This window comes from Brassica napus, chromosome A8 (genome assembly GCF_020379485.1).
Source record: "Brassica napus cultivar Da-Ae chromosome A8, Da-Ae, whole genome shotgun sequence".
Taxonomy (NCBI): domain Eukaryota; kingdom Viridiplantae; phylum Streptophyta; class Magnoliopsida; order Brassicales; family Brassicaceae; genus Brassica; species Brassica napus.
In genome coordinates this window covers 14,949,193-14,961,723 of record NC_063441.1, presented here as the reverse complement: position 1 = coordinate 14,961,723, position 12,531 = coordinate 14,949,193, and the positions used below count along the sequence as shown (strand labels likewise).

General features: G+C 39.7%; 4 protein-coding genes and 2 long non-coding RNA genes across 7 annotated transcripts; 4 read left to right on the top strand and 2 right to left on the bottom strand.

The window, feature by feature from the left end:
• The first annotated feature begins 1,173 nt into the window (after positions 1-1,173).
• LOC125575330 lies at positions 1,174-1,805 on the top strand. Its single transcript, XR_007315367.1, has 3 exons — positions 1,174-1,212; positions 1,295-1,631; positions 1,690-1,805. It is a non-coding gene; the product is annotated as an uncharacterized LOC125575330 (long non-coding RNA).
• Positions 1,806-1,843: 38 nt separating this feature from the next.
• LOC106372092 lies at positions 1,844-2,478 on the top strand. Its single transcript, XR_007315366.1, has 2 exons — positions 1,844-2,025; positions 2,121-2,478. It is a non-coding gene; the product is annotated as an uncharacterized LOC106372092 (long non-coding RNA).
• LOC106372093 lies at positions 2,427-4,197 on the bottom strand. The gene is made up of 7 exons (XM_013812219.3): positions 3,835-4,197; positions 3,637-3,747; positions 3,482-3,550; positions 3,270-3,401; positions 3,084-3,161; positions 2,852-3,001; positions 2,427-2,754 (listed from the first exon to the last, which is right to left on the bottom strand). The coding sequence occupies exons 1-7, from the start codon at positions 4,036-4,038 to the stop codon at positions 2,581-2,583; spliced, it is 918 nt and encodes a 305-aa protein (XP_013667673.2). The 5' UTR covers positions 4,039-4,197; the 3' UTR covers positions 2,427-2,580.
• Positions 4,198-5,318: 1,121 nt separating this feature from the next.
• On the top strand, positions 5,319-7,496 carry LOC106361167 (probable acyl-[acyl-carrier-protein]--UDP-N-acetylglucosamine O-acyltransferase, mitochondrial). Its single transcript, XM_013800878.3, has 10 exons — positions 5,319-5,547; positions 5,656-5,735; positions 5,878-6,002; positions 6,096-6,204; positions 6,291-6,383; positions 6,466-6,582; positions 6,652-6,735; positions 6,797-6,901; positions 6,985-7,065; positions 7,148-7,496. Exons 1-10 carry the CDS (start codon positions 5,454-5,456, stop codon positions 7,265-7,267), a joined length of 1,008 nt encoding a protein of 335 aa, XP_013656332.2. The 5' UTR covers positions 5,319-5,453; the 3' UTR covers positions 7,268-7,496.
• On the bottom strand, positions 7,332-9,770 carry LOC106361165. Its single transcript, XM_013800876.3, has 2 exons — positions 9,397-9,770; positions 7,332-9,312 (listed from the first exon to the last, which is right to left on the bottom strand). The coding sequence occupies exons 1-2, from the start codon at positions 9,606-9,608 to the stop codon at positions 8,025-8,027; spliced, it is 1,500 nt and encodes a 499-aa protein (XP_013656330.2). The 5' UTR covers positions 9,609-9,770; the 3' UTR covers positions 7,332-8,024.
• A 32-nt stretch (positions 9,771-9,802) lies between these two features.
• Positions 9,803-11,450, top strand: LOC106361166 (venom phosphodiesterase 2-like). Of its 2 annotated transcripts, XM_048737699.1 has the most exons (2): positions 9,803-10,391; positions 10,572-11,450. In XM_048737699.1, the coding sequence occupies exons 1-2, from the start codon at positions 9,900-9,902 to the stop codon at positions 11,232-11,234; spliced, it is 1,155 nt and encodes a 384-aa protein (XP_048593656.1). In that variant the 5' UTR covers positions 9,803-9,899; the 3' UTR covers positions 11,235-11,450. The 2 variants fall into 2 exon arrangements, with proteins under 2 accessions (XP_048593656.1, XP_048593657.1); XM_048737700.1 differs by having other exon boundaries at positions 9,881-11,450.
• Positions 11,451-12,531: the final 1,081 nt, after the last annotated feature.

The following is a 12,531-nucleotide window of genomic DNA, read 5'->3' as shown; positions in this document are numbered from 1 at the left end:
CTCCAAACACCTTCATTACCCATCAATGTTTCACCCGTCCACGCTTTTACCACCCAAAATCCTTCCGTACACAGCCCACCCGTCCACAACTCAAAGAAATGCAGTTGGATCTATAAATGTCAAACCAAAAACAAGAACAAATCGAAACCTTCAATTTCTACCAAGAACAGCTCCAATAAAGACAGAAACTTAGTGTGCTCGGTCGCTTCCTCCACATCCAACACAATAAATTTACGTCCTTATCAAAGATGACCTACTTCTCAAGTTTCAATTTTGGCCTTTGATTGAAACCACAAGATCCAGATCCGACGGTCAAGATTAAGGCACTTCACTCAATAAGCCTAACCAATAAATGCCTTCTAGGAAACAAATAAACCGAGCTGCATAGGCCAAACCGGTTTTCCTTTGGGAAGCAAAAAATCAAGCTGCCTTCGGTAAGGGTATATTCGTCTGTTTTTTGTCTTTGGCCAAAGGAAAGTGGTTCACATGTGCAATGTGTCTCTTAGTGCAAGAGAAAGACAGAATGTGGCCCATTATGTAATCAACTCTTTGAGTAACCTCTGCTCTTCGTCTCTATCCTCAAACCTCTTCTCTCTCTTTGCTCCGTTACATCTCTCTCTTCCCTCGTGTGTCAAACATAAGTGAAACAATGAAGAGTAACAACGAAGACCAAGTTGCACAAGGCGCCCAAGATGAATCAATGTGCGACGTCACTGACGTCACTGATGATACCACCAGCGCCGACTACTACTTCGATTCCTACTCTCACTTCGGTAACTTCCCTTTGTCATTTTTTTTTCCAGTTCATGTTTGATGTTTTTCTGAATTCACGAAGTAAGTATCGAAAAGACAATACTGTTTCTGTTGTTATTACCAGACGGTCCTGGAGACAAAACTAGTTGAATATATTTAAAGTCAATGTGTTTTTCTTTTGGTATCTGTTACAGGAGATGTAATTTACCAAAACAAGTTTCTCATCAAGGACAAAGTTGTTCTTGATGTTGGAGCTGGGACTGGAATCTTATATCTCTTCTGTGCCAAGGCTGGAGCCTCTCATGTCTACGCTGTAACGCTTCATTACTTTAAGTTTCTTTTCATAACTTGGAGACTTTGTTCAATATGTATTAATTTGGATGTTCTTTGAACAGGTTGAATGTTCTCAAATGGCTGATATGGCTAAGGAGATTGTTAAAGCCAATGGATTCTCTGATGGTTAGTTTATCTTCTTCACTATGAGTTTATATTCAGAATAAAAACATCTGTTGTGTAACGATGTTTGTTTTTATCGTTGTAGTGATAACGGTTTTGAAAGGGAAGATTGAGGAGATATAGCTTCCTATTCCTAAAGTGGATGTGATTATATCCGAATGGATGGGTTACTTTTTGTTGTTTGAGAATATGTTGGATAGTGTCTTATTCGCTCGCAATAAATGGCTTGTAAGTTACACCTCTCCACATTGTTACATGTGATTCATGTCCTTGTTATAAGCATTTATCTGGAATTTAAAAAAAAAAATACTTGCTCCTTTGGTATCATTGATAGGTTGATGGCGGAGTTGTGCTACCAGACAAAGCCTCTTTGTTTCTTACAGCTATAGAAGATTCTGAGTATAAAGAAGACAAAATTGAATGTGAGCACATATGACTTGCATTGGTTTCTGTTGAAATTGTGTGTTTTTTGTGCTGCAGTTTGGAACAGTGTGTATGGTTTTGACATGTCATGCATCAAGAAAAAGGCTATGATGGAGCCGCTTGTTGATACCGTCGACCCAAAACAGATCGTTACCGATAGTAAGCTACTTAAGGTAAATAAGATACGATGATTACTAGTATCTCTCTTTTACATGTGGCTTATGCCTCATTTCATTTGAACAGACGATAAATATCTTAAAGATGTCGTCTGGTGATGCTTCCTTTACAGCTCCCTTCAAACTATTGCACAACGCAATGACTACATCCACGCTCTTGTAGCCTATTTCGATGTATCGTTTACCATGTGCCACAAGCTTCTCGGTTTCTCAACAGGTGCAGTTTCTTGCTAGTTCTGAATATGATCTTATGTTACTGAATCACTTTGGTCTGAAACTCACGCTGAACCACCATGGTGTTATGAAACGCAGGACCGAAGTCGTGGGCCACACACTGGAAACAAACAGTCATGTACCTTGAAGATGTCTTAACCATATGCGAGGGTGAGACAATCACTGGAAGCATGTCTGTTTCGTATAACAAGAAGAATCCTCGAGATGTTGACATAAAGCTAAGCTATTCTTTGGATGGTCAGCACTCCAAGATCTCAAGGACTCAACACTACAAAATGCGCTAAATTTATAATTGAAACTAGGAAGATACAATTCTAAATTTCTCATATTGTTGTGCTTTTAGTTTTTTTGTATTTTTTTTCCTTTCAGTTTTGCATCATTCTCTTTGATTCATGATTTTTTCTCTAAACCATCACATTATATGTTCCCTTTGTTACATCACTTTCTATTGAAAAGATAGATAGAAACTAGACAGCTACAATGAAAGCAAGTGTGAAGAAGAAAAGTGCATTAGAACAGACCAGTTCCCAAACTGTTTCTACAGCTCAGACTTTCCGGATTTAGATTTTTTTGAACTAACTCCTTTCCACCATCTCCGGACCCGGTTCGACACTTTCTGTGCATGTCCCCTCAGAGCCTCACCTTTCTTCTTGAGTAACTTAGTGACTGTCTTCTTCCACTCTTCCTTTTTTGTCTCTTTCAGATCTTTCCCCTGAAACCAACAAAACCATAAAAGTGTCTTAGAGAAAAAGAGTAGAAACGATCTTGGTTGCTTCTTCTTGATGAAAGTTTAAACTTCTTATTGTTACCAAGTTCTTGGGGAACTTGTCATCCTCTTCCTCATCTTCATCATCGTCATCACCATCTTCATCTTCAGTACCGAACTTTTCCGGGTTAGCTTTGTACTTCTCTAAATCTTCCCTAGAGTATACCTTCATGCCAGGTGCTCCTGGTATCCCCTGATGGAACATAACAGAGAGTTAGCTTAAGATCATCCCATGGTACATTGATGCTTTCCTTTTAATACTCATGAGAACTCACCTGCATAGATCTCATGATCTTGTCCATTTCAGCATCTTTCGATGGTTTTGCCACAAATGGTTCTCCAGGAACTCGATCCTAGACAAAAGATAAAGAAACACACTTATCTCAAGCTCATATGTTTTCATCAAAAGGTCAGCTCTTAGATGTAGTATATGGTCTGGAAGAGAGCGTGTAAGAAGATACCTTGGGAACAGGAGGAGGGTTCTTGGTACAAGCATCGGTCAGGTCTTTGCATAGATGGTTAACAAGTGAAGCAAGATCAGGCTTAGACTTGTATATATACTCCGCAACGTCAGTGTCCGAGTAACCAATGACCTGTAAACACACACATATTAAAAAATCACATTCCCCCTAACTTCAATTCTATTAGTAGAAAGACCACGAATGTTACTCACCTTTTGACAAGCAGCCTCGATGGTTTTGCACTCAGAATTGCACATCCCTTCTTCTTCTTGTTCAACCAGCTACGAACAAACACTTCTGAGTCAATCATAGTTCTTGCATTGGATCAAACAAGTAAGAAAGAAGAGAAGAGAGAGATCTATATTACCTGAAGCTTATCCCCTTTCTCCACAATATCAATCTTAAGCATCCAATCAGCTTCCTCTTTCTTCAGGTTGCACACATTCTCAGCAATCTCAATGATCTCATACTCCGAGATCTAAACATCGCACGCTACCACTTAGACCATAAACACAAAACAAGAAAAAAAAAACAGCGTTACTAACATCACACAACACAATCTTACCTTCTTGGGAGAGATCCCAACTTGCTTCTCCTTCACTAGCTGATGCAACCGCGACGCTAGCTTCTCGCACACCTGGCACTTGATATACGGAACGTCCTCCTTTCTCGGAGCCGACGACAAGGGCTTCTTTGCTCCCACCGGTAATAACGCCGACGAAGCTAGCAGAGCTAATGCTACTACAGCTATCAGAAGAACTCGATTCATCTTCTCCACCGTTGAAGGAATGAAAAGACAGAGACTTTCTCGTAAAGCTTGAGACTTTAAGCAAGTTCGAGCACGGATCGTGTATATAAGATCATGGGTTTTGCGATCTCTTTGCCGAGAAATATGGGTTTTGATTTTTCTTTACCGAGTGTGCCGTGTTGTTGAAGTGGAACTGATGTTACGTTTGCAAACGTGTTTCGTGCGATCTTATTGGCTGTTGAAGTGCTGACATGAAGTGGAGCCCACTTGTTCAACCAATAGCGTGAAAGGTGAACTAATGTCTGCATTTAAAACTTATTAGAAGAAGATTGATTACTCGGTATTTCACGTACATGTGTATATGGAGTTTGCTAAAAGCCACTTAACTGGCCCTGAGGCAATACACTAGGCCCATTATTTAATCTTATTCTGTATTTAGGGATGACTAAGGGTAATTTTGTCTTTGTCACGGACAGTTATAAGGAAAATAAGCAAAAAATAGAATGTATAATCGTTTAAATACTAATTTATTATCTTTATATCTGATTGGATGAAATGTAATTTAGGATGAATAAGAGTACAGACGATGGTTCTACTTACATCAGAATCATATTTGGCATTTCCATATGATCTCCCTTAACTATTGGAGATTTTATGTAAACTATTTGCATTATGTAAGCTTTTCTATTATATTTCATAACCAATAATTAATGTTTTTTTAGAATTTAATTCCAGATTCTTTTTCAATTTAGGAGAATTAATAAACTCCTAATCGAATCAACAATTTTCATAATTTATAATAAAATAAAGTTTAAGAATAGATTTTACCAAAATTAGTATAAACTACGGCAAATTTTTGAAAAAGATCCAAAATATTTTTTTTTTGATAAAGAGTACACAACAAAAAATGATTAAAATACATTCTTATAAATAATGTAAATTGATAATTTATACTCTTATTTTTTATATATTAATATAAATACATAATATATTTTTTTAATCTTAATTCGAAATCTGAATTTATTTCTCTCAAAAATATTTTTAAAAATTATTATTTTAAAATTTTGAATCCTAAAATTCACTTCCTAATCTAAATAATAAAGTCTAGATTAGTTAATACTTTGGTGATGACAAAACAAAAAAAACAAAAAAAAGTTAATACTGTGGATATAAATGTTTTTAATTTTTTCTGATGAAATTTATTTTGATGATTTTGATGTTTAGAAGCTATTTTGTGATAACAAAAATTTTATAGTTATCTTAGGATATTTTCTATAAATTATAAACTTAAGGGGGCGTTGAAATAACGGGCTCAACTGGGCGCGTGCGAGCGAGTTCATTCCACTGCGTTTATTCGTTCTCTGAGGCATTTCGTCGAACACAACAGCATGTATGCAACCGAACTGGTTTGTCTTTGCTCTACTTAGACCCCCGCCATGATTTCTCTCCTCAAAGCTCGCGAGAGGCTTCTAAATCTAACTCCTCTCCTCAGCTCCTCTATACGCCGTCGTCTCTCCTCTAACCCCTCCTGTAAACCCCTCTCTCTCTCTCTCTATCTATCTCTTCCAGCTTGTGCTTTATGTGATTAACGTACTTAGTATCTCTACCTTCTGTGACTAACTATGTGGTTTGGAACAGATTCTTATGAAGACACGAGAGGTTCTGACGTCTTTATACACCCAAGTGCTGTCGTCCACCCAAATGCAGTGATTGGAAAGGTTTGATTTTTAAATTTTACCCAAAAGTAGTCATTTTGAAGTGTGGAATAGTGGGTTTACTTGGAACCTGGCCAAAGTGTGTTGTTTTTGTTTGAGACATCGGTCATAATCTGACAAATGGTGTTTCCCATTCTTCTTACAGGGAGTTTCAGTTGGTCCGTACTGTACAGTTGGCTCTTCAGTGAAGCTAGGCAATGGCTGCAAACTCTATCCTTCAAGTCATATCTTTGGAAACACAGAGTTGGGGGAATCTTGTGTCCTCATGACGTAACTCCCTTTGATCTCTGAGATTATATTCAGTGCTTATACAATCCTTGACTGATCTTTGTTGTGTCTGCCTTGATTTTTTATGTCAGCCAGTGGTGCTGTTGTTGGCGATGAGCTTCCTGGTTCTACAGTCATAGGAGGCAATAACATAATCGGTCACCACGCTGTGGTTGGTGTTAAATGTCAAGACTTGAAGTACAAGGTGTGTGTGTGGGTCTGAGATTCTCATCACTTCTTTGGATTGTTCTAGTCCTAATCTTAGTCATGTGGTCTGTTTTCTTGTTATAGTATGGGGATGAATGCTTTCTTTGCATCGGTAGCAACAATGAAATTAGGGAGTTCTGTTCTATTCACAGGTCATCAAAGGCTAGTGATAAAACGGTATGCCATTAACCAATATGATTAAAAGGTTTGAGATGTTTTCTTGTGTGTTTGAGCTCTGTCTTTCATTGGTTATGAACAGGTGATTGGTGACAATAATCTAATTATGGGCTCTTGTCATATCGCCCATGATTGCAAGATTGGTGACCGCAACATATTTGCTAACAATACGCTTCTTGCTGGCCATGTGATTGTAGAAGTAAGATCTCCCTTGTGTCTATACTTCAAACCTGGATTTAGCAGCATGGTTTCATTTGGTTGAATGTAGGACTATACACACACAGCAGGAGCTACGGTCGTCCACCAGTTCTGTCACATTGGTTCATTCTCTTTCATTGGTGGTGGTTCTGTGGTATATTCTCATCTCATACTCTCAGTTCCCCCAATGGATACTCACTGGTGTGAGTCTATAGGTTTCACAAGATGTTCCAAAGTACATGATGGTGACTGGAGAAAGAGCTGAACTTCGCGGTTTGAATCTGGAGGGACTTAGACGTAATGGATTTACGATGTCAGAGGTTTGGCACTGTGTCACTGTGTTCAGTCTTTTGACTTTGGAGTGTTACCAAATAATCCTGACTTTTTTTCTTCGCATTGGTAGATGAAGAGCCTGAGAGCAGCCTATCGTAAGATATTCATGTCGACCGAGACATCGAGTCTCGAAGAGCGTCTCACCAAGATGGTACTTGTTATTACTTAACTCTTTCCAATGCTTTTGTCCCTGTGCATCTCTGTGGACATATTGTGTTTGATGCTTAATGCAGGAACATAACCAAGAGCTGTACAGTGTTCCTGCGGTTGGTTCCATGTTGCACTCAATCCGAGATTCTTTCGCAGAAGGTCGTCGTGGGATATGCAAGTTCAGACAGTGGCTTGATTCTTGAGTTTTCACAGCTTAGTGACTTAAATTAGACATTCATTGGTCAACAGTGGCTCAACACTCTCTTTCACTGAATCTGTAATAGTTTAATAGATAACTTAAACAATTGTTGTCAAATCTTTTAAGAAGATTTGTTTGTAATTTTTGGTTTTATTACAATACGTTGAAGATGTGTCCAGTTACAAGAGTGATGGGAAAATCAGGTGTTCCTATACAGATTTACACTTTCTCTATGTAGCCAGTTAGTCTATAGCCAAGTCTATGAGATCTTGGATTGAATCATTTTTCAGGTCCCTCACTGTAGAAGCATGTTTGATGATACCTTTTGTCGCCTCTTTCATACCAGGAACAGTGAACTGAACTTTAGTGTGTTTCTTGACTCGTTCCTCTGTTAAATTGTGACTTGTGAGGGAGGAGCTTTGGAGGAGTAATGGCGGCGAAGCATGAAGTAGACTGTCAACAGCCAAAATCTCCAATGTCTGATGATGCCATTATATCTCCAGCTTGTATCTGAAGTTTCCTTCAACCACCAATATCAGAGAAGACATGTGTTCTGTTCATACCTGTCACCATGTTGTCCAACAAAAGGAAAATGCTACTCTGTGCATCTTGACTGAGATAAGCCTTGATAACACTTTCACAATCCCTAATGAAACCCTAATGAACTACACATCTCGTTCAGTCTTATATCCTCTCCCAAGTGAAACCTAACACCACCACACAAGAAGGGTATATACCAATGAACAGCCAGGATTATTAAGCTACAGGGCGTTGAGTTTCGACAGGATAGACTTTGTAACCAGACTGTTAGTGCACTTAACAGATTCGATCAGCGGATACTTGTGAGCATGTAGCATCGGAGCACATTTGGAGATAAAATGCAGCAAAAAGTTTCCGAATTTTAGCGACTTGCAATACCTTTCTGCCATCTCCTGAACCTTAGAAACAAGACAATCAACGGAGCCTTGGGTTAAAGGGACATCGTGTGTCAAGATGTTTTGAAAAAGGATAAACAGTGATTCATTCCACGTCATGTCATCAGATATAAGATCTCTGTGGCAGGGAAGGAACATAATCTTCCTCTCTTTTGTTCTTCCACAAAGCAACTTCTGGCAAAAGGAAGAGATATGACCCAAGTGCCAGCATTCTTTCAAAACCCTTGAAATCACCTCACAGATGAAGGTGTTGATCCCTTCTTTCCTTAGCATCAAAGGGAACACCAAACCATACTCAGCTGCTCTTTGGTGGATCTTGCAGAACTCAATTGTTGCAGACATCAACACACGTGAGGCGGATTTCTCGAGAGCCAGAAACTTGGGAAGCACGGTTGAACATAGAATCTGGCTTGGCCAACCAGACTCTTCTTCCTCATTTCCACTAAGCAGATTCGAAAGCAACACCGCAGCAGTCTCGTCCTCTGCATTCCAAGGCTCAACCAAAGCCAAAACTCTTAAACAGTCCCTACCTTTCATCAAACAAAGCTTCCGAATTTCATCACACAAGGCTAAAACCTCAGAAGTAGACTCACAGCTCATAACCTTAGCTCTAAGATTCACAGCCATTTCGTGAACATCAGGCTGTAACGCAACATTTATCTCATGATCATCCTCATCCACAGCTTCTCGATGATCAACTTCCATATTATCCCTACCTTGAGTCATCACATCCTCTTCATTACAAGAATCAACAACCAGCGTTTCCGAATCTACATCAGCGCATGATACTGGAAGCCACGGAAGAATAGCACCAGCACAGCCACCTTTCTTCTCGGTGAGCCAATCAGGTACAGAGTCAAACTCCTCCACAATACTACCATCATCATCTGAACCCAAATCGAGACGAGATATCCAATCGAATTTTCGTTCAGGCATTATATCGAGCAGGTTCTGTGCAGCTCTCTGAACCCAAAAATCAACCTCTTTACCACCACCAAGCATTTCCCTCGCAAGCCAAACCAGATCCTTACCGCAAAACCTCCGGTGATCGTAAAGAAGAAACGACAGAATCCGAGACTGAACCATGTTGGGTAACGTCTCAATGAACATAACCCTAAAGAGAAACACTTTCATCAGCAAGAAGCTAAATCGGTTCAATAAACAGATGAAAAACCAAATCTTTAGATCTGGGTATTACTTGTTTGCAGACGGAGATGAGTTCTGATCGTTTATGTAGCTTTGTTTCTTCAGCAGTGAAACAAACGAGCTCCTGTTTATCGGAGATGAAGAAGAAGACGAAGACGAGGAGGAGGAGAAAGAGATGGAAGCTTCGTCTAACCAGAGCGCCGCTTCAGTTTCCGGTGACGGACTCTTGAGGAAAATGTCGAGAAGCGGAATCCACTCCTCCATTTATGTGTTCCCTCTCTCAACGGTGGCGCGTGGAACCTGAGACAATTTGAAAACAAGCAAGACGAACGTTAAATAAGAGAGCACTAAAACGACAGCGTAGAGACGAACCTCAGAGTCCTTTGATGTGTCTCTTTCACTCTCTCTGTAGCTGTTGGACTTAAATCACTCCTTTTTTTACCGGGAAACCGGACGTGGAAGTCACTCCAAGACCAAGACCAAGACCAAAATACTCAAAAGCTAAGCAGCTCTGATCAAAGTTTGAGGTTTAAGCAGAAGGGAGAAGAACAAGCCATGATCTCCTACGCCACAGTATCAGCTAAAAAGCCCATCTCAAGCTGCTTCATCTTCGCCTTCCTCTTCTTCTCTTCCCAAAACGCCGTCGTTTCTCTAAACCAAGTCTCAAACTCACAACCCGTGGCTCGCCCACTCAAGAAACTCGACAAGCACGTGGTTCTACTAATCTCCTCAGACGGGTTTCGTTTCGGGTACCAGTTCAAGACCAACCTACCAAACATCCACTGTTTAATAACCAACGGGACAGAAGCCGAAACGGGTTTAATCCCCGTTTTTCCGACAGTAACTTACCCTAACCACTACTCCATCGTCACGGGCCTATACCCTGCGTACCACGGCATCATCAACAACAACTTCGTGGATCCGAAAACAGGAGACGTTTTCACTATGGCTAGTCACGAGCCGGAGTGGTGGTTAGGCGAGCCGCTTTGGGAAACGGCAGTGAACCAAGGGCTCAAGGCGGCTACTTACATCTGGCCTGGATCTGAGGTACGCAAGGGCTCTTGGGATTGTCCTAAAGGTTTCTGTCAACACTACAATAGCTCTGTTCCTGATGGTGATGATGATGATAGGGTTGATACCATATTGAGATATTTCGATTTGCCTAGTAGTGACATCCCTAGTGTCATAACGATTCATTTTAACGATCCTGATCCTCAAGGTCACCAGGTTGGTCCTGATGATTCTTTGATCACTGAAGCTGTTGTTAACGTCGACCGGTTGATAGGAAGGTTTATCGACGGGTTGGAGAAGAGAGGGGTCTTTGAGGATGTGAGTATGATCATGGTTGGTGATCATGGAATGGTTGGAACTTGTGATAAGAAACTCATCGTTCTTGATGACTTGGCTCCTTGGATCAAGATCCCTAGCGGATGGGTTCAGAACTACACTCCGTTGCTAGCGATTAAACCGCCTTCAGGTCACGATGCTAAGGATGTGGTGGATAAGATGAACCAAGGCCTGAGGTCAGGTAAAGTGGAGAACGGGAAGTACTTGAAAGTTTATCTCAAAGAGGACTTACCAAAAAGGCTTCATTACTCAGACAGTTATCGTATCGCACCAATCATAGGACTGGTCGATGAAGGGTACAAGGTTGAGCAGAAGAAGAGTAAAGGCAAGGAATGTGGTGGAGCTCACGGGTATGACAATGCGTTCTTTTCGATGAGAAGTATATTCATTGGGCACGGTCCTTTGTTCTCAAGAGGAAGGAAAGTGGCTTCTTTTGAGAATGTTGAGATATATAATCTGATCTGTTCGATTCTTGGACTTAAGGCTGCTCCTAATAATGGGTCTGATGAGTTTGCTTCAAAGGTTCTCTTGCCACGCAAGTAAAGCAGAGTAAGGGTATGTTCATCCTTATTCAAATAAATAAGGCAGCCTATAATCTATGACTTGCGTTTTCAAGCCGCTGCAAACACGAAATATAAACGCGTTTTGATTTGTATTTTTGTTTCGTACGATTATAACAAGATGTTCTACTAAACTTGTTATGATACAAATGTTATTATTTAAGACTTATAATCATTCCAAAAGATGAGCACTTGCAGAGTTATAATCTTTCATAGGTGCATCTATACCATTAATGTCACAGTTCCTCTCCAGTTCTTAGTTTCATCCCCATGAACCTAGTACAAGCCTTGAGAAAAAAATGATCTTAGGCTTCAAGAACACTAATATCTAAAGCAAAACTATATACATTCCAGATTTTTTTTACGGCTGTAGCAGTTTGATAACTTTTTACTCTTCCATTACTGCATCAGTTTCGAAGTTATACATAATTCGAAATTTGAACTATCCAACAAGTGATCATCACCTTAAGCTTGAAGTGATAGCTAAAGCACTTAAATGTGCAGAGTTAGACATCTTACGTGATCAATCACTCTAATAAGTATAAGCTCTTATGTCCTACTGAAGAATATATATATATGTATATTTACCCTGATTCGATCACCCCAGCCTAAACACATTTAATGTTACAGTGTACATTTTCTCACATTGTTTCACCTGATTGAAATATTTTTTGACTATTGCTAAAGAGTAGCCGGACTGCATGTTACCGAACTACAAGATAAACTGTCTAGATCGAAACTCAAACCTCAATTTTTGAGATAGTTGTGATTTTTTTTTTAAGGGAAGCTCGAATCCGGAGACTATTTTAACACATTTCCAATTTTCTTCGACCACTTTACCACAGCCATGTGGGTAAGATATTAATTGTCTTAGCCTTTTACCTAACAAATAACGTATTAAGCAACTGACAATTACTTGATCCATAATTGTATTGTAGTATTATAAATCTTTTGTTACAGATTTGCATCTCGAATTCAACGTTGGCCACCGCAATAATAGGTGATTAGATTATTTGACGTCGATAATAGCAAAAAGAAAACAGATCATGTCATTCTATGCGATATGGCCAAATGGTGCACATATTTTCTTAGAAAAACTTCTGATAAAGAAGTAAGAGACCACATTATTCACATTAGTATTGCTACAGTACAATCATGAACTCGTTCACGGATCCTGTAACCGGAGATAAGTTCAACAAAGGCCTAGACCCAAAATGGAGTTAGGTGAACCGTTCGAGAATGTTGAGATATATAATCTGATTAGTTCGGTTCTTGGACTT